This window comes from Thermoascus crustaceus (assembly GCF_041956765.1).
Source record: "Thermoascus crustaceus strain CBS 181.67 unplaced genomic scaffold VTN00scaffold_3, whole genome shotgun sequence".
Lineage (NCBI taxonomy): Eukaryota > Fungi > Ascomycota > Eurotiomycetes > Eurotiales > Thermoascaceae > Thermoascus > Thermoascus crustaceus.
The window spans coordinates 742,726-765,036 of record NW_027192529.1 but is presented as its reverse complement, the minus strand read 5'-3'; the positions used below and the strand labels follow the sequence as shown (position 1 = coordinate 765,036).

Below are 22,311 nucleotides of genomic sequence, written 5' to 3'. Positions count from 1 at the left end.
AACGAACCCTATGTCAAAATGACCGAATCCGATTAACTAGACATTCTTGCTGTGACCTGATACGAACATTCGGACAAACGGCAAAAAAGGGCGGTCCCTACATTGCTGGAGGTCGCCAGCGTTTTTCTTCTCTGTTTTGTATGATGATGAGGCGGCATGATCCTGTGCGCTTTGATTTTGTTCTTTTCTCTCTTACTCGTCTTTAATTATTTTATTTCCCCCCTTTTGCAACTCTCGGTCTTCCCGCCTCGTCCTTCGCCCCCATTTGGTTCGTTTTTGGCGACGAAAATAAATTTAATGACAAAAACTCCCACAAAAGATCAGCATCGCGCCCGATAAGCATGACAATGTTGTGAACTTCGGGATATTCACAGGACACTACGGAAGCGAGGATCGAGCACCTTTTTTTTTGACTGTATGGATAGTTTCTCATGTTCCTCCTTTTCTGTGTTTGAAGCTTCTTATTCTTCTAAAGCGCCTGTCAAGTCCGTCGAAATTCGTCTCGCCATTTCCTCTGCGTAGTTATGTTACCTACGTAAGTTAAATTGCCGTTTAGAAACAATTTGTCAAGATTGTGAACCTGCTATTCGTATTGATCGAGAGGTTCCCCTGGAACCTTGGAGCTGCTGCTCCTTTTACCTCGTCAGATTAGCCAGATAACATCCGACTCGACTCACTTCCATAACCAGGGAACCCTGTCACGGTTATAATAAGCAGCAGAACTTATCCGTGGATCAGACATCTGATAAATAACCCTCCTAAGTAAGCTCTTCGGACTCAGTTCCATGGATTACGGATATGATATCGAATTCCAGGTCACTAAATTCATTTCCAGGTGATAAATAAATAAGTAAATAACATAACATCCATTACTGAATTGAATTGCATTCAATTGCTACAGCGCTAACTGAGGGACGGGATATTACCTACCTAATTGCGGCGTGGTCGATGATTGGTCAAAGGTAAAGAGAGAGAGAGAGGAAAAGTGATCGATCAGATCGAGCGAGATCAGATCAGCTCAGATCTCGCTACAGTGCTGTACATGTACATTGGTACTCCGTACACACTGGTCGCGTGCAGCGTGAAGGGCCTCTGTGCGCTGGCTCCATAGTCATGAGTACAGCAGTGGACGATGTATGGATAGATAGGTAGATAGATGTCTATCTTATCTGTACAGTAAAAGGTTAATAATAATAATCATACCATGTAAGATAATAATAATAACAACATAAAAATTACCATGCTATGAGGTCGAGACTCGACTCCCGCCCGCCCGCCCGCCACCTAGGAAAAAGAAAAGTGAAAGAAAAGAAAAAGAAAAAAACTTGCGGTGAAAAAAGCCCCGCCTGATCTGGCTGATTCTGGCCCGCTCGATTGTGTTATTCGTACAATTCTTAGTAGTAGCTACAGTAGGTGCTGTACCTAATGCATGCATTGTACTGCGTACAGTACAGTTAGTGCATACATATTGCGCTATGGAAGTACCTACACAGTAGATGGTCGAAGTTTCAGATTGGAGCGGTGGGTGGGCTGAGATGTTGCAGGTTGCTGCATGCCTAATTGGCTATCCTAACACGCTGCACCACCTGCGTCAGATTGGCGGTCTCCGTAATCCGTATGTATGTACTTCGTATGAAGTAGGTACAGCACTGTACGAAAGGTATGTACACAGCTGAAGTAGGGAGTTTGAAGTTGATCACAGAGCAAAAGAAAAAGTGTGTTGGTAAGGTTACTTGTAAGCGTCGTCTGGATTTATTGGTTGGAGTAGAACAGAAGTCTAATGAGGCATGTTTGAGAGACATCTACCTAGATGGCCGAGAACCAATTTAATCTATGGCGAGCTCAACCCAAGATGCAAAAAGAAATAACGACTACCTGTTAGTGTCGATGTAAAGTTACAGTGTCTTCCGGATGCATGAAAAAATAAGACGAAAAGAGAAGATCAGCCGTATCCGAATTTGGCCAGTCCCCTTCGCTCCGGATCCCCAAGATGCTCTAAATGCCCCGGTGGGTAGTAATTCATCATAAGTCATAAAACCAGATACAGCATGCTGTATGCAGCGCAAGTCCCAAGAAAGAGCCACGAGTAACACTAAGATATCGATGTTTCAGCCCTAGGGGATCCTAAGCAGAAGCACGTCGTCGCTTGAGTTCTCGGCCACGCTTGCCCTGCTCGCCGGATTCCAGGCTGTCACAGCACTCATCGAGGACTGTATCCTGCATGTGCAGGCTCAAAAGGGCATGTGCTGCTTTCATTTCCCGGGTAAGGAGTATGGGCGTGCTTTCCCTTTCTGCTGAACCGTCTACCTCGCCGTCCGAGAAACTCATGGACGACGATGATGATTCATCACCTTCGCTGTCTCTATAGTCGCTGTCATCGTCATCGTCATCGTGGACATCGACATCCGGAGGCACGGAATTAGCACGCGTCCTGGCTCCCTCAGAGGAACCGGTAGAATCAATATCGGAGTCATTCTGATCATCTTCCTCCATCGTCTTGGAAATGCTGCACATTGATTCAAGGATCTCTCTTGGAGATGGAAGAGTGTGGCGAACGATCCCCGGGCCGCGGGGCGTATTGACAGGAGTGAAGGAGTTCCGGTAAGGAGTGGGTGGGGAGCAGTAGTATTTGTCGTCGTTCATATCACTGTCCGTGTCATATTCAACGACAGTCTCAGCGCGTCTTCGAGGCCTTGGGAGGAGGTTCTTCCCTATTTGATCAAAGCTAGATGACGGTCCTGGGGTGCTGGAGGTCCGGAGGTGAGACCTCGCACTTGTCCTGGATCTTTTCTCCAACATGCGATAGTGATTTGCCGACTCGGCCGCCTTTTGCACAATTGCAGCATCAATGATCATTCTTCCGAAACGGGCTCTGTCCTCTGGAGGGACGCACATGGACGGGAAATCAAGACCGAAAAGAGGTGTGAGCGCATGGCGGATCCTCCAGCAGAACGTCGCCGCAACCGCTTTTGCAGCCTCGAATGGAATCCAATATCCTGCTTAGCGTCAGCATTGCTCATGAGGCTACTAGTAAGTAGGGAAAAAAGAGTACCCTGTGCAGCCAGAGCCCCGCCAGTGATGCTGTGGCAGATGTCACGCAGACCAGGGTTTGCGTTGAGCATCTTCGCTGGCGTCGTCTGACCTGAAGTCAGCTGTGTTAAGCAGCGAAAGCACAAAACTGCGTACCTTGGAGTAGTCGTTGCACTTGAAGAGGTGTGTCGTCCTGACCAGTCCGATATTGTAGTCCCACATAATCGTCCATGTCTTCTCCTCACCAGGGATCTTGAAGGTGTACTGGAAGACTGTTCAGGTCAACGCTATGTCCATGTGCAGATACAATGTCTGGTCTGACCTTCGAAGCTCTCTCGTCCTGTCTTCTCTTGGAACGATTTCTTCTCGCTGTTATAAGGGATATGTCTTGGAAACTCAGCGATATGGCCCATCGGATGTATCTCAAATTTCCGATGCATCTCAGCCAGCTCTTCGTCCCGATCCTCAAAAGGAGGATACCTCAGTTCCCCCCTGATCTTGCCCCTCCTGAATATAGGTGCATCCTTCGCTATCTTCTGCTTCTTCGGTCGAGGAGAAGGGGATGATGCTTCGTCTCGAGTATAGCTGGTCAACGAGGGGCTGGGAAGCTGAAAGTGGCGAAGTTCTGGGAGAGGGTTGAGCAAGGACTCTATGGAAGCCATGGCGGAAACTCCAGAGAGGAGCCAAATTGTGGTCGCAGCTTGTCCAAAACAGCTCAATGAGAACTCGGTGTCTGGAATCTCTGGATAGGTGGAGGACTAGATGATATCGACAGACGGGCTCGACTTGCAGACGATGACGATAGCTGACCCTGGAATATACGAGGAGGGAGATGACTTTTAAACCCCTTGAAGACGGGCACAGAGCAGAGCAACTCCGCTGAATCAAAGAAGCAATGGAAGCAAGAAAGGTGACAAAGTAAAGGGTGGGATGCAAATTCCCGGCGTGGATATCTGACAACTTTGGCTTCCTTTAAGCGGCAAAGAAAAAGAAAAAAAGAAGAAGCTTCAGGGTCTCATGAAGCTGCGGGAGTACATAGGGGATGATCTCTTTGTCGGAGGTTCACTCTGTCTAGGATCTGTTAGGAGTGGATACCTTGACGGCATCTGACGAAGAAAGAAGGTTGGCCTGCTTCATCTGTTTGCCATTTTGGATGTAAACAACCACTTAGCGTCCAGCTTGCCATCGAGGCAACGTGCCATGACGGGGCGGCGGTGAGCAAGAGACGATGACTGGATTTTGACCAGTGACGCCCGGTCGGCACTTGAGATAACCTTCGGCAGGACGAACTCGTCGTTCTTCATCCAGGGTAGCACGGGACATTTGTCGAGATCGGGTCGGATCAGCCTGACAAGCTGGCACTCATCTCCCATACCCGACACGTCTTCCGAAGTCAGTGACATCCATGTTGGGATCCAAACAATTCCCCTAAAATCATGCGGGTGGGCTCTATCGAGCCTAGAATAAACCATCCGGAACAAAATGATGGCCCATCTGGTACCATTGACACAACAGCTTATTGTGACAGGATGCCAAGAGCCTCAGCTTCGAGGCCTCACCGTTTCACTCCAGTCTGCAGCGACCCGTGGGCAGAGGAGAAGGACGCAGGCTGCCTAAGGAACCGGATGTCCCAGCACATTTTGGGCAGCGTGCCCCTTGTCTAAGTCTTCGGGCATGACCCGCAGGCTGGGCCATATCTACCGCTCACTTCGTCCTCAAAATCCAAACAGATTGAACTGCGGTCAATAATGATAGACCAAAAGAGGAAACACAAGCGTCGAGAGAGGGTATCTGCATGCCATTGCATCATCGTGAGTTGTTTCTTACCGTTTCTAATCCTAACTGTTCCCTTCCCGGGGTTCCACAACCCAATCTGGAGTGTTATCATTCACCTCAACATATGCCGTGAAGTAAGGCGCTTGGGCAAATGAAGGATTAATTCTCAGCGCTAGGCAAACCAATGGGACTGCGTAAATAGCCGGTTTGATGAAATGGGCGCTAGGTCCCAGGAGAAAGCGGGAGGATGCATAAGCTCCTTGTGCCACGGGAAACTGCTGCCCCGCCATTGACAGTGTTAGGACCGTGTGGATTTCAGGAAAATAGATGTATTTTGATGGCGGTATAAAGAATGACTTGCAACTTGATCACGTACAAAGACCGCCTCCCTGATTGTGGTCGTGATACACTGAGAAGGGTTGATGTTCTCAGGACGACAGGGGAATTGAGGATAGCAGCGGACAAGACCCCTGCACTTGTTCCTGTATATTGACTCGGAGTACGAGTATATGAGTACCGAATGCTTCTCTGGCACAGCCACATATTGTGCTTTGCTATGTCCTGTCAAGCGTAGGCAACTTCCGCGAGTCGGAATGTCAAAATTTCCCTCCAAAGGTGCACAGTGCGCCCTCTCTCTGTCTTGCAAGTCAGTGTCGCGAACTTCTTGGCTCTTGAGCCTGATTTACGGCTTATTGAACTCCTACCGCTCGCCGCATGACCTCTCTTCGGGAGCAGGGCATGGAAAGAAAGTTCCATGCAGTTTTCCATGTGTGTAGCCGCGACAGTGGGTACCAAGGAGATGGGAATAGGATTCCATAAGGTGATCCACCTGGTGTTGCTTGGAAAGTGACTATGTCCTTTTCTTTTCTTTATTCTATATCAGTCCCGGGAGAAAACCTTGCTGTGAAGAAGCCTGCAGAAACGCGTTAGAAGAAAAAAAAGTGGATACAAGGAAGAAGCAGGATGGATCGAAAGCAGGAACTAGGGCCCGGCCGGATGCGCGTCATCCCTTCCGATAAAATCCTGCTTTGCTTCTAGTAGGAGTTCATCTGCATCGTACCACGCCTTTTTGAGACATCGTGGAATCTAGAAGGAAAGAATGTCTAAGCCTTAGGGTATTCCGTGGTCATCCTATCCAGGGTCCTGTTCGTTCTAGAAGGCTGGATAGATTGATGGTATAGGAAAGGAGAAACATAACGAAGGGAAGATCTTTCCGCCCGGCCGGATTTCAGCAAGATTCCGATTGCGTACTCAATTGACGCTTGCTCCCAGATGTCACGGTCAATGTAGTGGTTGACCACTAGACTAGGCGTCTAGGCAAGAGTGATTATAGAAGCCATGATCTGAAATCGGCACTTAGATTCATCTGCCGATAAAATCACATTCCAAAAAACCGAGAACGAGATGGATACTACCTGACGGAAGCCTCTCCCAGGCTGGAGGGCCGGAGAATTTGTCGGGAGGATGCATCTCCACGCCTCCAGGCGTCCGGTACCACCCATCTTGTTGGGCTGGAGTGAGAGATGGCGAGATGAGATGTGCAGGACAAGTGTTCCTGGACCGGTAGTACAGGCAAGTTAGAAGATAGAGGTTAGATAGTCGAGAAAGGAGGAAAAGGGAGGGGAGGCAGCCCTGGTCAGTCCAGCCACTTTGAACCTACCAAGTCACCTGAGCGCCTGGGCAGCGTCTGGGCCTTCCCTGATTGGCATCAACATTGAACGCCAGACGTGTTAGAGAATCTCACGTCAAGCATCATTTTTTTTATAAAGAGATACATTAGTTAGTGTTCGAATCTATTATTACTCTCTACGTCTACAAGCTATTTCTCAAACCGAATCAAGACCTCCCATCCAAACCCCTTAAACAGTAGAACTTAATACTGTACAGCGCTAACCCATATCAAGACAAAGACACAGATAAATACAGCCTCTACCACTCGACCATCCATTCTCCATATATGCCAATGGCATACACACCATCTACCATTTCCGACAATCCGATCCCTGCATTTCATTTTCGAAAAGCAAATTGCTACCATCAAAGAGGCAGTGCACTGTTTTCATGTACATGCTACATGAATATATACGGTCGGTATTGGTCCCCGCGTAACTAAGAGAGCGCCTCGGTGGAAAACGTAAATGCCGGCTCGGGGTGTGGTACAAAATCACCAAGGACCGAGACAAAAGCTGATATGATTGATCTTCCTCAGTTTAGATCGATGGAACTCACGGATAAAGCTAAGCCACAACGACGGCACGAGAACTTCGCAGTTGTACACAATCTGGAATTTGGACCCTGGTCGGCTCAATGCATTCTGGTTTCATGGGTCGTACTTCGGACGGGGTCTACGCGGTTGCTTCAAAAATGTTTGTAAGTGATCTCAATTTCAATACTAGCATACTTCAAACATCAGAAATTATCTGCAACAAAGCAAAACCAACCAACGCACTGTCCTTGAAATATAACCTAATTGAAGATGTGAAGTAAAAAGAACAGAAATCTCAAGTAGACCGCATCGGTAACGAATTTCATACTTCAAAAGGGTGAAGAATTAATAGGATAGAAGAGGATTTCAGAATAAGGTATAGCACCCGGCCCGTCTAGAAGTCAGGACCGGGAACTTCCCAGACCAAAGTCCGCTAGTCGTCATCCTCCTCAGCTGAGAAATCGTCACCCGAGTCGCCGCCACCAGGTTCGCTCATCTCACTGTCATCATCAATAACATATGTTGGTTTCTTGACTGTTGTAGCGGCGCGACGGGCTGGCCGGCTGCGGGCTGGCGGAGGAGCAACATCAGATTCATCCGACTTTCCTCCGGGAGAATCAAGGATGTCATTTGCCATCGCATCGATATCGTCATCGGACATATCATCTGCCAGCTTCTTCTTCTTACTGTTTGTTTTGGCTTGCTTTGACGCATACGCCTTTGCAGCAGGTGAAAGCTGCGTTTTCTTTACCGCCGGTGCGGGAGCAGCCTGGGTAGCATCCTTCCTGGGACGACCACGACCTTTGCCGGTGGTGGGTTTGGCAGTGCTTGTTGCCGTTGACTTGGCCTTGGTAGTTGTTGCCTTTGATTTGGGAGCAGGTTTCTCCGACTCCTTCTCTTCGCGAGCGTCATCATCAGATATCTTCACGTCCTTGTCCTTCGGCTTGACCTGCAGTGACCTCCGAGGGGAGTTCTGCGGCACAAGCTTCGAGTAGTCCGTTTCATCTGGATCAAAATCGCTGGTTACCTTGGATGTCTTCGTAGATGTTTTGATTCCTGAGCTGCTGCCAGGCCTCGAGCGCTCCGAAAAGAGAGTCCGCGAATCTGCCTTGGAATCATCACCGCCCCCAATTCCCTTGACCATTTTGCTGACATCACCTAGCAGGTCGTCACCATTGTCGCTGTCAGAGTCATCGGAATTGACGTATTTAACAGGCTTGCGATTCGTTCGACTTGAATGTGATGCGGGCTTGGAGGTCTCCTCGACTTTGGATACTTCCACAACATCCTCATCTTCTTTCTTCGGCTCCGGCTTTGGCTTTGGCTCGCCTCTGCTCTTCTTGGGAAGCACTTCTGCCTCGAAGTCTTCATCATCGTCCTCGTCATCAACATCATCCGTTTTAGGCTTATTCGACTTAGCGGAAGACTTGTTCAGGTAATCCAGAAGGCCTCCCTTGGGTTGAACGTGCTTCACATTTGCCGATTTCTTAGTTTTGGGAGCGGCAAAATCAGCATCATCGGGGTCGTCGCCGAGTGCCTTCCGCTTCTTAGCTGCGGGGGCGCGCCCTCCTGTCATGAGCTTCGTTGACGCGCGACGACCCATGCTCGCAACCTTCTTCTGTCGTCTGTCTTCTTCCTCCAGCTGGAACCTCCATTCGGCCAGGAAGTCGTCCAGGTCTTTCTTCCAGATGTCCTCCTTTGAAAGCTTGATGAGTGTATCGATTTCCATTTCCTTGTCTCCAATCTGGCGACGGAGCTTCTCCACTCGTTCCTTTGTCAGAGACCACAGGGGCATCTAGTCGAATTGTTAGTGTCATTGGTCACACACAAATATTAAAAGAAAAAAAGGACAACGTACCCCAAGGAGATAGTCATAAGCGTCGGATCCAATCTCGGCGTCTTCCGAGTCCTCTTCATCCTCAGCAAGAGGCTCGTCCTCGCCAGCCTTGACGGCATCCACAACCTTAGGGAAGGCCTTGAAACCCTTCTCCTTGAGTTCGGCGATGAGGTCTGTCTTCTTCTTCTTGGAAATGACCAGCGTGCCGTCGATGATCATCTGGACGAAGCGGGCTTGGTTGCTGAGTTTATCGAGATCCTTTTGCATCTCGGACAATTGGTATTGCTTGCGCTTTTCGTAGTACTTTATCCGGACGGAGTAGAACTCCTTAAGAATATCTTCAACCGTCTGGTACTTCGTGATTCTGCCTTCAGGATCGAAGGCGACCAGGTTCGAAGTTGCAATGGTCTTCGAGAGCTTGAACTTCTCCTCCAGGCCTTCCGACAGAGCCTGCTTCATATGCTTCTCATCCATCTGGATAATGAAGTGCACCTTGGTGTGAGTGTTGTAGTCCTTGTAGTCCTTGATGAACGAAGGGACCTTCTCCGCCTTGATGATCTCCTCGAGCTTATCCTTGAAGTCCTGCGTCCACATACGGATGGGAAGTTCGGTGATTTCGACTTCCGTCTCCCCTGTCTCCTTGATGATACCGCTGAACTTGTACCGGTCTCCTCCCAAATCGGTCACTTCGCCCGTGAAGCCTCGGAACCATGGCTGCATTGGCTTGAGAGGTTCGCCGTCCATCATGCGCTTCAAGTTCTCAACAACATCTTCTGGGTTGTAGTTCGGGATGGAAGAACTCCAGCCGGTACCAATACCGTCGGCTCCGTTGATGAGGATCATCGGCACGACTGGGACGTAGACTTCAGGCTCAATTTTCTTGCCATCATCCACATTGTAAGCAAGCAGTGGCTCATCTGCAGGATGGAAGATTCGTCTAGCAAATGGTGACAGTCGTGTGTAAATATAACGAGCGCTGGCACAGTCGGCTCCTCCTTGAAGACGGCTACCAAAGTTACCACTTGGCTCCAGGCAGTTGACGTTGTTTGATCCAACGAATGTCTGTGCGAGACCAACAATTGTCTGCTGCAGAGATGCGTCACCGTGCTGGTAGCCAGTCATTCCAGAAACATGACCGGCAAGTTCAACGACCTTGATATCCTTCTTAATGTTGCGCTTGAAGCAGGTGTACAGGACCTTGCGCTGACCCGGTTTCAAGCCATCCACAACAGAGGGAATGGATCGAATGTTGTCCGCCATACTGAAAAGAATAAGCTCCTTGTTGATGAAATCGGTGTACGTGATCTTCTTGACGGAGTGGTCCAAGTAGGTTCCCGGCTTGAACTGACGCAGCCATTCCTTTCGCTCATCAGCCTTCTTCTTAGAGAATGCGAGGTCGATGAGTTCAGCCTCGTGGTCCTGCATCGTGTGGAACTCTTTAAGATGCTTATCGAGATCGCGGAAGTAGATCTGAGCATCTTCTGTAGTACTGGTACCCAGACCCTTGTAGTACTTGTGTTCCCAGCCGCGCTCGTGCTTGTGCTCTTCCTTCCAAGCCTCGTATTCGGGCATGGTGAAGAACGATTTGGACTTGGTCGGATTCTTGGGATCACCTTTCCAGACCTTGACAATTGGGGTGATGAACTCAATCAGGAATTCGGGGATCTTCAGCAAGCTCGGGAACTGGACCTGAAGGAAGTTGATGAGCAATCCCTTGATGTGGCTTCCATCGTGATCCTGATCGGTCATGATCATAAGATGACCGTACCGCAGACCTTTGGTATCGGTATATTCCTTCTTATGCTGAAGACCAAGGAAGTTCTTGATATTCTGGATTTCTTGGTTCTTGGAGATTTGATCGATAGAGGCATCACGAACGTTGAGCAGCTTTCCTCGTAAAGGAAAGACACCGAACAGATCAGGTCCGACCACTGCTCTCCCTGCCATTGCCAAACCTTTGGCTGAATCACCTTCTGTGAGGATGAGGGTGCAGTGGTGTCCCTCCTTCGTGCCGGCCTTGTTGGCATCCGTAAGCTTGGGATTGTTCATCCGAGACCGGCGGTTACCGTCTGACTTCTTGAGGATCTGATCGGCCCTCTGCTGGGCGAAATGGAGAATGTTTGTCATAACCTCCGTTTTCAAAATCTTTTTGAAGAAGTCCTCATCCAGCACACATTTGCTGCCGAATTGGCTTGGTTTAGTTGTGAGCTGCTCCTTAGTTTGGGAGTTGAAAGCTGGATTAACGATGAGGCAATTGACGAAGAGGAAGATGTGGTTCCTGATTTGGGCCGTCTTCAAGGCAGCTCCATTCTTGTTCTTCTTCTTGACTTGTTCAGCAAGTCTGTTGCAGATTTGATCGGCGATGTAATTGACGTGTGTCCCACCCGAAGTTGTCGCAATAGAGTTGACGAAAGACACTTGCTGGAATGCGCCGTCGGACACTGCGAAACCAATCTCCCAGCGCGGATCCGGATTGGTCGTAACGATCTCACATTTAGCTGTGGTCGTATCTTCGCCGCGTTCCTTTTGGATGCCCTTGATATACATCTCCATGTACTTCTTAAAATTTCGCACGGGGACACGTGTGCCGTTCAATTTAACAGCAACCTTAGTCGTTCCGGCCAAGTCGTAAACCCGACGCTTAACAAGAGCCTCGAAATCATCGTCCATACCATCCATCCCAAATTTTGCGTAGTCGGGCTTGAAGGTGACTTTCGTGTAGTCATCTCCTTTGGCATCCGTAATCTTGGCCTTTCCCATCTTGGTCATATTATCCGTCCACGTCTGTTTGTATCTCTTTTTCTGACGCGAATCCTGTGTCTCAATAGTAAACTCGGTGGAGAAAACGTTGCAGAGCTTGGCACCGAAACCGTTTCTACCACCAGTTACTTTCTGCTGGTTGTCATTGTAATTGGACGAGGTAAGAAGGTGGCCAAAAATCAGCTCGGGGATGTAAATCTTCTCCTTCGAATGGATCTCGATCGGAATACCGCGACCGTTGTTCCAGACACTGATCTCACCCGACTCCCGGTCGATAGTAATCTTAATCTCATCCATATTGGGGTCGTTCTGCTTGTTATCCGCAGCATTGACAACGATCTCATCGAAGATCTTGTAGAGACCCGGAACGTAGGATACTTCCCGGTATTCCATTGCATCCATCTCCGAGTTGTACACCCACATGTGAGCTGTCATTTTCTCAACAGATCCGATGTAGGTATCGGGTCGTTTGATAATGTGTTCAAGATGGGTGAGCTGTACAACACTGTTAGAGAATGGGCCGCAGAGCCAAGGGTCGGACAAGCAAAACCTACCTTCTCATACTTGTCCGAAGACGAGCCGGTCTTCTCTGAAGGTTGCGCTTCATTCGCGCCATCCGTTACAAAGGACTCATTCGCGACATCCGCGAGAGGCTTGGAACCGCCCTTCTTGGGAGCAGGGCCCTTCTTTGCCTTCTTCGGAGGGGTGCTTGAGAGCAAGGAGTCGTCGTCGAACTTGTCATTGTCATCATTCGACTCGTCATCACTGTCAGGCTTTGACCGTTTCTTGGAGGCAGTGGTCTTCGTCGTCTTCAAGGTGGTCTGTGTTAACTTCTTGGGTGCTGCCTTGGTGGCAGCTGGTTTCTTCGGCTTCGCCTTTGACTTCTGCGTGGGTACAATTATCAGCAGATGACGAACGGAGTAACACAAAGCATTATCAATTCACAATAGTCCAAACGTACCGGTGCGACATCTGGCACGAAGTCAGAGCTATCATCATCATGAAAGTCAGATTCAACCATGGAGGAATCCATGGTTAGCGAGCGGATCCGCGAAGTCGCTCAGGGAGAAACTAAGCGGGAAGAGCGGAAAGGCAATGGGTAATGCTGTAGGGTTAGTAAAGCTCGATCGAAGCAGATACGCTCATCTCAAACACACGCGAGAGAGAGCGATAGGAAGCATGTGCGGGTGGAGGACCCGGCGCCGATGGATGTTGATATTTTTGTTGACTCCGAGACGCGCTGGCGTCGCGGTTGCTCCGTTGGGGTATAGCCACCCGGATCAAAGTTTTCCCTGTGGATCCCGAAGCCGACGGTTGGCCGAAAAGGGAAAACCCCAAACAACCGTGCCCCGCCGCCCACTGCAGAGAAGGACCGGCGCTCCAAATGACGGTGACCATGTGTATGACGGCGGGGGAGGGGAGAAGAGTAGCGGTGATCATTTCTCATGTCTTTTAAGAGGATACTCAAACAGTTGAGTGAATTGATGCTTCCCTCTGGGGCTCCCAGGCCGCGCAGGAAACGGTGATAGGTCAGACACATATAAAAGATCTAGAGTGCCAAACGCAGCATCTTTCTGTGATCTTTCTCTCCCCCAGTGCTTTGTAAGCTATCAGAGTAAGATCATCTTCAGATATTCTCAATTGGTACCATAGAGTGAAGCAAAACTGAGGTGACGTCACAGTGATCGGGTCTTCCCAAAGCAAAAGCATCATATTGTCGATTATCCTCAGTGCATGGCATTTTACAAGAGAAAAAAAAAATTTTTTTTCTGTGTCTTTTTTTCCTATTCCATCTGGGCGTTGGATTGGGAGAGGATCTCCAGTGTTTCGTCAAATGCCCCTGTGGTCAACTATGCGTGATGAGGCTCTCTGCTAGTGAACCTATCGACGAGATGAATCAACAAGTTGAGACTATATATTATATTGATAAATTTCCTTTTACTGGACGCGCATAGCAGTGCTCAGTGCTCAATCGCGGGCTCCAGTCGAGAGTGCCCAGTGCACATGCAGATTGTAATCTAAATATCACTATGTGCCTCAGTCAGGAGATGGTAACTACTCCGTAGATATTCGAGTGAACGAGTCTGGTGCGACGGGGGTTTCCAGGTGAGGAGCAAAGGCTTCATCTTACGCCGAAGCATGGACCAGATGTCGAAATGGATCGTGTTATAGCATATCAACGATGACACGCGTATTATTATTCCCGAGGCAGTATATATACCCGCATCAGGTTTAGTGACATATATGGTCTCCCTATAGTGTCCTCCGCATATATTATTTATATGTCGACATTATAATGCGTGATTGAGTTCACTAGACTTCAGCACGAGTTCTCACCGACGAGCATTCCGTACAGGGGGATGAGCATGTTCCAGCCTCAGCAAGCACTGCGCGACCAAAGTGGCAGTCCAAGAGACAGCCAGCGACTAGTGGAATACCTGGAGCACGCATGTCTGACTCAAGAATGCGAGAAGTAAAACAAACGTGCCAGCCCCGGCGGGCCTGGATCCCCGAGAGGCCCGATAAGTCAGCGAAAAAGGATAGAGCAGACACGGGGATTTCTCGTGCGCGCGGCGTGGAGTCGGGTCGAAGCACTGATGGACGCTGGATTGGGTTAAGCGAGGCTTGGCGAGAGCTTGGTGGGGGGCGCCAGGACATGTGATCGGATAGACTCTGGGGCTAACCAGCGGGAGCGTGAGCCGCAACGGGGACGATAACGGGATAACCACGGGCACGAGGGGCTGCGTCGTCCACCGCCAGCCAAGCAGAACATGCACAACAACAACGGCTCGACGCTCAGCACGATGGATCAACAGGCCCGGTCTGGACGGGAGATGCTCGACTGGCGGTGTGACAGCGTGAACGACCGGCCAGGCCTGGGCGGGAAAGGCGTGCCCGCTCGGCCCACCGGCAGAGAGCCCCCTAAGAGCCCGGCTTGACAGACAGTGCCGTTCCTGCATCGGCCGCCCGAGAACTACTGTGGTGCTAGCAGGGAGGGCGAGTGTCGCTGAAACGCTCAGCGCCTCCCTCCCACTTTCGCTCCCTTATCCCCAGTTATCACGCTCTTCCTCCCTGGTTCCACCCTCGTTTTAGCCCTCTTTCTGGAATGCAGTCGTCGCGGGCGGCAGCTGGCTTATCCGTCGCTCGTTAGCATCTCCTGCTGTCCATGGGTTGACCTGCAATTCTTTGGTCGACCCCTTCTGCCACCGACGCGTACTGTACACAACTCCTCGTACAGTACGCCGCACGTTTTTGTTGTTCAGCATCCCCAAGGGATGCTTACTTGACGTCACAGAGACCGCCCGCTTAGTTGCGAAATTTCACAATGGCAACGGATAGCATCGACTCGCCCAAGTCGCCCACGTCCCCGAATCTGACGGACTCGATGGTGACGGTCCCGCTGTCGGACCTGCAGTCCAACCCGCGTGACTCGAGGTTGCTTGATATCCCTGAGACGCCTATCGATGAGAAAATCGCGGAGGGTTCCCCGCTGGATGTGCAGGATAAGAGCGGCATGACCCCGAAGAATGACAGCGTCTCCGGAGCGGATGCAGAAACTCGTGAGCGTGAAGACTTGGATTCTTCAGCCCGGTCACCGAGCTGTGATGGGAAGGGAGACGCAGAACCGCGGAGTAGAACCCATAGCGTCGACTGGGAGCATCTGGAGAAAACGGAGGAGCAGGAGCCGCGGAGTGAGAACGCCGACGAGGTTCGTACGCAGGCATCAAAACCGTTCGAGTTCCACAGCTGATGTGTTTTAGTCAACTGCTTTGCTCCTTGCTCGTCTGGAGCAGGAGAACAATGCCATCGTTACGAACCCAAAATCCGGGCTTGCCAGTGCGTCCCGAGCGCGCGCCCAGTCCCGTCCACCGTCCAGAGAACATATCAAAAGGCTGGTCAACGGTCCGTCGAGGTCCTCCCTGCGGTACTCGCAGCTCCCCCCGCCACCGATGACTGAGCTTGAGTTCTGGGCCGCATTGGTTGCAGATTATCCGCAGACTGCCCAGAGACTACCCACCCTGACCTCCAACAAGATTCGCAGCGGTATCCCTCCTCCACTTCGGGGCGTGGTTTGGCCCAGCATTGCCGGAGCCAGAGATATACAGCTCCAAGAAGAGTTCCAAAGGCTCTGCAACGAGACCAGTCCGTACGAAGGCTTGATCGGAAAGGATATCGGACGTAGTTTCCCCAATGTCGACATGTTCAGGGATCCAAACGGTGAAGGACAACAGATGCTGGCCCGGGTGCTGAAATGCTTTTCTCTCTATGACAGCAAAATCGGCTACTGCCAGGGCTTAGGGTTTGTGGTTGGTCCACTGCTCATGCACATGAGTGACGCTGAGGCATTCTGTGTGCTGGTGAGGTAGGTCGTTGGCAAACAAGATTCCGTGCTTGAACAGATAAACTGACCGAATTTAGACTTATGGACCATTATGACCTCCGTTCATGCTTCCTTCCTGATCTCTCAGGTCTCCATCTCCGAATATACCAATTCCAGAACCTCCTGTCCCGCCATCTCCCCTCTCTGTTTGCCCATCTTGAATCGTTGCACGTGGAACCAGTCTACGTGTCGCAATGGTTCCTGTCATTTTTTGCCGTCACTTGTCCCCTACCGATGCTTCTCCGCATCTATGACGTTTTGCTACTTGAAGGAGCCTGTGAGACCTTGATGCGTGTGGCCCTGTCCCTCATGCAGAGAAATGAGAAGAAGATCATGGCCTGCACGGAGTTTGAGGATGTTCTGCAACTTCTGCTCTCCAGAAGTCTCTGGGACACGTGAGTCCAGCCATAAACCGTGGTTTGCGTTCTCCACTGACTTTGTTTATCAGGTACGCTTGCCATGCCGATGACTTGGTAAACGATTTTGTTTCCTTGACATCGCTTGTAACAAAAGAGAATTTACAAACGCTAGAAGCCAGCTACAACCAGTCACAAGGGGTTCCGACCGGGATCTCCTTCCCTCAGATGCAAGCAGCGGCATCTCGGTTTCTGGGTCGACTGTGGGCGGGCTCCAGCTCTTACAACTCAACAAAGTCTGTTGCTCTCAGCCCGGGGGCGTCAAGCGCATCGCGCCCAACCAGCACTGTTCGTCGTTCAACATCGAAACAGAGCATGGCGTCAACTCTCAACTCTTTAGAATCCAACTCTGATGCGAGTACTGCGCCTACAGACGTCTCGAACTCTAGCAACGGCCCAGACGTGCGGAAACCGCGTGCCAAGTCGACGATGTTTCAGCATACAGATAAAGACCTGCATGGCCAGATCGAGGATCTCCTGATGGCTCTGAGTGATCTGCAACGTGAGCAGGCGGACCTCGCTCGGGAGCTTCAAAAAGAGCGCGAGGAACGCCAGGAAGACCAAGAAGTTGCGAAGTCAATGCTGAAATACATACAAGAGCTAGACGATCAAGAAAGCCCGAAAGAGATTCTTGCCAAAGCAGAGGAGCGCTTCTTGGCGACGGGAGCCAGGCGGATGTCGATCGTCCAAACAAAGCATCAGCTTCGGGACGATGTCAACCGATGGAAGGAAAAACACGAGATTGAGGCAGCCAGATGCCACAATCTTTCGCGACGCATCGATGAGTATGAACATGAAAACGCGCAATTGAAGGAGCAGTTGAGAGAAACAAGGGCCCGCGTCCAAGATAGCTACCGCGATAGACAGAGGCTAGAGAGGACCATCCAGGAGCTGCGTGGCCGTAGGACCCGACAATCTGATGGTTCGCCGGAAGCGACCAGCCCCGCCAGTGATTCCGGAGACTCTGTCTCCCATAGCGGCCTGCGGGAGCTGAAACTTGTTCGGACAAACTCACAGAAGAGCACGAGAAGCACGAAGAGCCATTTCAGTAAACGCTCCAGCAGTTTGGGTTTGCAGTCGCTTCTCTCAACCGAGAACAACAAACCCGTCCCAGAAGACACATTGCTCCTCGAGTTGGTCAACGCCAAGACCGCAGAAGCCGTTGCGAAACAGGAATTGGAGGAAGTCAAGGCGAAACTCGACTCACTGAGACGGATGATCGGCGGTTCCGCCAATCGTGCGAATCATGGAGCCAACGCAAGTGTTGTCACAATAGCCTTGCCTCCGTCGTCTGGGGGTACAGCCAAGACACCAACGGAACCTGTCAAACAGGCTTCAGGGGGAGTAGGCTTCTTTGGATGGGGAAGACGCACCGCGTCGACCAGCACTGCAGTCGACGTCGAGTCAAAGTGATCTGCGCGGCATCATAGCCATAGCCGGCATGATACCTGATATCGGAAATTTTAACCTTCGGCAGTTCTGGTGTTTGGTTATTTTACTTCCACTTCAAGACATTCTTTTTTTTGTCTTAACAATACATCCTGGGACCCTTTCGATTTACTTTGTGAGAGATGTGATACCATTTGCTTGTTGTCCATGTACAGTACATGTACACTACATACATACATACACTCCTTATGCTAATCCTCCCTCCGACTTCGTCATATCCTCCACTTTTCCCTTCAATCCTTTTCTCCTTATACCCAAGTCTGTCTTTTGACCTGTAACACGTCTTTACCTTTTTTTGGGGGGGATCTTGACCTTTGATCTCTTCTCTTGAACCCCCCCCCCCCTTCTCTCTCTGGATAACGACATTTGTTTTCTTGTTTGATATTGTTGAAACGGATAGGGTCATCGGGTGGCAATTGGGGGGAGTGCATGGCATGGCACGGCACAGCATGTTATTTTTACTTCATGATATGGGGCAAGGAGTTTTACTTTGCTGCTTTCCAACAGACCATCGAATTTGTTTGCCGTCCCTTTCCGCTTGCAAGGGGAAGAAGATCTCATCAGACGCCTTGCCCTGCTCTACCCTGCCATTATCTGCGCATCCTTACTGTTCCTTACTAGCTTGGCTCGTATAGAGTAAATGAAGACCTAGAATATACCACCTATCTTGGAAAGATGCTTGCTCTATTTAAGTGATTTGGGATGTTCATCTATTGTAGGCTAGTGTTTTTATTAGATGAGGTAAGTAGCTTTCACTGAACGCGATTTCCCAATTTTATCCGCACAGGAGCGACTGATGAAGTTTTGGAAGGCCGACTCCCCACTTGCCACAGGCTGAATTGTGAATGATAAGATGGTACAGAGGAAACTGGTATCTCTTGAAGTGGTATACGCTGTTATTCGCATCTATATAGATACTGCCCGGATAGGGACTGGTTCCCGACAGGCGAGTTCTTTTCTCACCTTCCATAACAGGAACGAAAAGACCCAATTAAATCTGATGGACGACGCTTCTCCTACAGCACCATCTGCCAGGTTACCTTCTTCCCCCTCATCATATTCAACACTCCAACGGGCAGGAAACGCTTCTCGACCAAGCTCAGACCGCCACACTGCGCCAACAGCTCGTCTGCATACATCTGCAGGATCCACCTGTTAGTCGAGTCTAGCGGGCTCAGCCCTAGCTGCCGTCGCTGCTGGACTAGCGCATCCTTCACCTCCCGCGTCAAGTGGATGTCCTGCTTGTGCGGAACGTCCATCAGCTCGAGGTACAGGTCTTGAAGGTCCACGCTGCAGGCCTCGGTGGAACCGACTATACTCTTCGAAAGAGAAAAAGGTGTCGAGTTCGCCGGGGCGGACCGCGGGACTAGATCTTCCTTCCGGGTAGAGTCTGCGGAAGCGGCCAAGCCGTCCGCGCTCGCCGAGCTCGTCGAACTCTTTCTTGTCGGAGCGGTACTTCTCCCGCTCCCTGTTGAGGAAGTCGGTGAGCCGCTCCTCAGGACTTTTTGCCTAACGCTTCGCGCACGAGGAACAGTGACACGAACGGATTCCGCAGCCCTAGGCCGCCGAGCTCCTCGGGGACGAAGAAGAACGCATCTGGAATGTCTGAGACGCTGAAGCGTGAGTAGATCATGTGTTTCAAGTGCTGCGTGACGTTCGCGCCGCGGCCGTCGCGGCCGTCGAAGAGAATGCGCTGCATGCGCTCGTACGTCTCGAGGATGGAGTCGACATGCTGCCGTCCGAAGCAATACGCGGGCTCTCCGAATGTATGACTGAAGAAGCGGCCGATGCAGCTGTTCCATGTCTTGACCCAGGACAGCACACTGTCGCACGCGTCGAGCTGCTTCCGCAGCTGCGCAACGTGTGCGTCGACTTGCTTCTGATCAATAACCCAGTTGCCAGATCTAGGATCCAGATTCAGGAACCCGATTGTGACGGGTCCATTGGGCAACATGGCTGCTACCTTTGGGTCCCGAATTATGGGGTCCTCTGTCAGGTACACGGACCCTGTCTTGTTCCTGTTGTATTCGAGCCCCATGACCTTTGCGAACTGCTGCATCACCTCCCATGCTCGTGCGCACTTCTCTGGCTCGCCACATAACCAGAGGTCATCGTGCAGACGGTAAAGAAGCATGCCTGTCTTTCTGTTGACGGCGAGATTCAGCACAAACAGGACGAGTTCTCCGAGGAACTTCTCCGACGCGTGTGCCATGGGGACACCCCTCTTGCGGATGCGGGGGCCCATGGACACTCGGTCTTCTGATGCGCGGTCCATATTCAATGGCGCTTCCAGGTACTTTTTGAAGAATGTAATCCAGTCCTCCGGGAAGCCCATGAAGCGCATGACTGCGAAGATAGTGCTATGCGCAAGACTTGTCGTGAACCACTGGATATCGGATTGCAGGAAGGCTACTTTGCCATGGAGACGTCGTTGGAGGAGAAACTCACTGGCGATTTTGCGCAGGAGCTGCTGCTTGATGCTGGACTGCCTTCCACCCTCGTTGTTTTTGTCGTCGCATTCATCATATCCTCCTCCCCTTTCAGACAGCGTACTCTCCTTGGTGGGCAGCTGGGAGAGGGAGAATCTGTTGATATACTCGGACCTCCGTGTGCTCTCAACGCTATGTCTATCGCTCACCGTGGAGACCCCAAGGTAATATATTCGTCTATCAGTATCCCGCTGCGTTATTTCAACTCCATTCGTCCAATTCCAGCCCGACTTCTGCTGGCCGATAAAGTCCCTGAGCGCCGCCTTGAGTAAGACACACAGTCGGATTCCGACATACTGCACGAAGATGGTCTGCAGCACGTCCTCGTCCATCCAGATCCGGTACTTCCCGTTCAGCTGCTGCCGCGGCATGACAGGGATTCGCTCCTCACCAGCGTGCCAATTCCAGTTCTTGATGTCCGCATACCACATGTTGAGCACGTCCGCGATATCCGCTAGCGCGACTTTGTTCTGCAGGAAGTCACGCAGGATCGCCTGTTTCTCGTCCCCGAGCAGGTTCTCGGTCAGCAGGCCTTTGATGCACCAGGCCAGCGAGTCCTCGGTGAATGGCACCTCCTCGGCTAGCATGGCGGTGCTCATTTCTCTGATCCGCTGCCGGAGATCCTCCAACGCCTTGGTGCTTTCATCGTCATCGGGAAAGAGCTCACGCATGAAGGCGTGGATCTCAGCCTCATCCGTCTCGAGCGGCGTGAAGACGACAGACTCGAATTGGTCGCAGAGCTGCTGCAGTCGTTGATTCTGGCGCTCCTGGACAACTTCGAACTCATTCTCCTCAGATGAAGAAGCAGAACTGGTCCACACATCCTTGCCCTTCGTCATCGATGGATTTGTCCACTCCGTCAACAGACGTGAATACAGATCCGCCAAACTGAGCTTCCGACTCTGAATCTCCAGCTTGGAGCGCAGCTGCTCCTCGAACGATCGAAGCACATGGTCTGGGATCGACGAATCATACCGCGCCTGATCCAGCCAGCGCTTGATGTTCGCAATGGTGGGGTCCCTGGACGACGACGGAGGACCCGGAATTATTATTATATATTAATTCATTGACGCAGGGCCAGTCGATCGAGTCGGCTCTTATTCTGGTTCTCGGCGTCGGTGCGATCGACACGACCTACCTCAGCAAGGATCTGATTCTTGCGCGTATCGTATGCGTGCCGCTGCTTCTCAAGTTCGCGGATCTTAGTGAGCGTGATGGATTGAAGGGTTTGGGAGAGGGCGGATTCAGTGGGTGAGGATGACATTGTGGACATAGATAAATACTGTAGCGTATATACAATCTTAAAACGAATGAATGATGATTGATTGCGCGCATGTATAATTCAATCAATTATCAGAAAAGGAATTCGATCTCTCGCACCTCTCACTCCTGAAAGGCTTGGAAGACGAAGACGGTGCGGTGCATCTTCACGGTATTTATGTCCCTCAGGTTAGGTCCCAATGCTGGTCGGTAACGTAATCACCGAGCGAAACAGATCACCGAGCGAAACACCCACCAACGCCATTATTATTAGATATCTAATTATCTCACTACACCACCCCTAAATTGAAGCTATTTACATGTAAAATAATTGCCTATTTACTAGGGCAGCTGACCCTAGTATGACCTTGAATATTGCAGTTGCTGCACCGCGGTGGTGCACGTCTTCTAGGCTGCATATCAGCTTGGTCAGCTGCCTCTGCCTGCAATTCTGCAGCTTGCTGAGCAAGCTGCTGGCCTTCTTCAGCAGTTAAAATCCCCCCGGTAGCAATATAGGATCTAGCTGTCTCTTGCTTGCGTTTTTAACATTGATTGGCCACATGTAGCTGCTTGATTTCATGCTCTAAAAGCACTGCATTATTCATCGCAATTTGGCAGCCCTTGACCACTTGATCAACTGCTTGACTAATTGGACTGGGAGGACTCTGTGTATGCTGCTGCTAAAGACGCTTGATTAGCTCTGACTT

General features: G+C 50.7%; 8 protein-coding genes across 8 annotated transcripts; 1 reads left to right on the top strand and 7 right to left on the bottom strand.

Annotated features, from left to right (window-relative positions):
* Positions 1–211: 211 nt before the first annotated feature.
* VTN00DRAFT_5454 (uncharacterized protein) lies at positions 212–683 on the bottom strand (the record flags this gene model as incomplete). The annotated part of the gene is made up of 2 exons (XM_069431987.1): positions 212–469; positions 678–683. 2 exons carry the CDS (start codon positions 681–683, stop codon positions 212–214), a joined length of 264 nt encoding a protein of 87 aa, XP_069287891.1.
* A 1,441-nt stretch (positions 684–2,124) lies between these two features.
* On the bottom strand, positions 2,125–3,692 carry VTN00DRAFT_5453 (uncharacterized protein; the record flags this gene model as incomplete). Its single annotated transcript, XM_069431986.1, has 4 exons — positions 2,125–2,996; positions 3,053–3,137; positions 3,187–3,302; positions 3,353–3,692. The coding sequence occupies 4 exons, from the start codon at positions 3,690–3,692 to the stop codon at positions 2,125–2,127; spliced, it is 1,413 nt and encodes a 470-aa protein (XP_069287890.1).
* Positions 3,693–4,163: 471 nt separating this feature from the next.
* VTN00DRAFT_5452 (uncharacterized protein) lies at positions 4,164–4,669 on the bottom strand (the record flags this gene model as incomplete). The annotated part of the gene is made up of 2 exons (XM_069431985.1): positions 4,164–4,488; positions 4,590–4,669. 2 exons carry the CDS (start codon positions 4,667–4,669, stop codon positions 4,164–4,166), a joined length of 405 nt encoding a protein of 134 aa, XP_069287889.1.
* Positions 4,670–4,868: 199 nt separating this feature from the next.
* VTN00DRAFT_5451 (uncharacterized protein) lies at positions 4,869–5,623 on the bottom strand (the record flags this gene model as incomplete). The annotated part of the gene is made up of 3 exons (XM_069431984.1): positions 4,869–5,081; positions 5,183–5,441; positions 5,511–5,623. 3 exons carry the CDS (start codon positions 5,621–5,623, stop codon positions 4,869–4,871), a joined length of 585 nt encoding a protein of 194 aa, XP_069287888.1.
* A 1,822-nt stretch (positions 5,624–7,445) lies between these two features.
* VTN00DRAFT_5450 (uncharacterized protein) lies at positions 7,446–12,642 on the bottom strand (the record flags this gene model as incomplete). Its single annotated transcript, XM_069431983.1, has 4 exons — positions 7,446–8,807; positions 8,871–12,104; positions 12,164–12,493; positions 12,571–12,642. 4 exons carry the CDS (start codon positions 12,640–12,642, stop codon positions 7,446–7,448), a joined length of 4,998 nt encoding a protein of 1,665 aa, XP_069287887.1.
* Positions 12,643–14,035: 1,393 nt separating this feature from the next.
* VTN00DRAFT_5449 (uncharacterized protein) lies at positions 14,036–14,569 on the bottom strand (the record flags this gene model as incomplete). The annotated part of the gene is made up of 1 exon (XM_069431981.1): positions 14,036–14,569. One exon carries the CDS (start codon positions 14,567–14,569, stop codon positions 14,036–14,038), a length of 534 nt encoding a protein of 177 aa, XP_069287886.1.
* A 365-nt stretch (positions 14,570–14,934) lies between these two features.
* VTN00DRAFT_5448 (uncharacterized protein) lies at positions 14,935–17,819 on the top strand (the record flags this gene model as incomplete). Its single annotated transcript, XM_069431980.1, has 4 exons — positions 14,935–15,318; positions 15,371–15,972; positions 16,029–16,385; positions 16,439–17,819. The coding sequence occupies 4 exons, from the start codon at positions 14,935–14,937 to the stop codon at positions 17,817–17,819; spliced, it is 2,724 nt and encodes a 907-aa protein (XP_069287885.1).
* Positions 17,820–18,871: 1,052 nt separating this feature from the next.
* Positions 18,872–21,617, bottom strand: VTN00DRAFT_5447 (uncharacterized protein; the record flags this gene model as incomplete). The annotated part of the gene is made up of 4 exons (XM_069431979.1): positions 18,872–19,167; positions 19,223–19,323; positions 19,400–21,339; positions 21,483–21,617. 4 exons carry the CDS (start codon positions 21,615–21,617, stop codon positions 18,872–18,874), a joined length of 2,472 nt encoding a protein of 823 aa, XP_069287884.1.
* Positions 21,618–22,311: the final 694 nt, after the last annotated feature.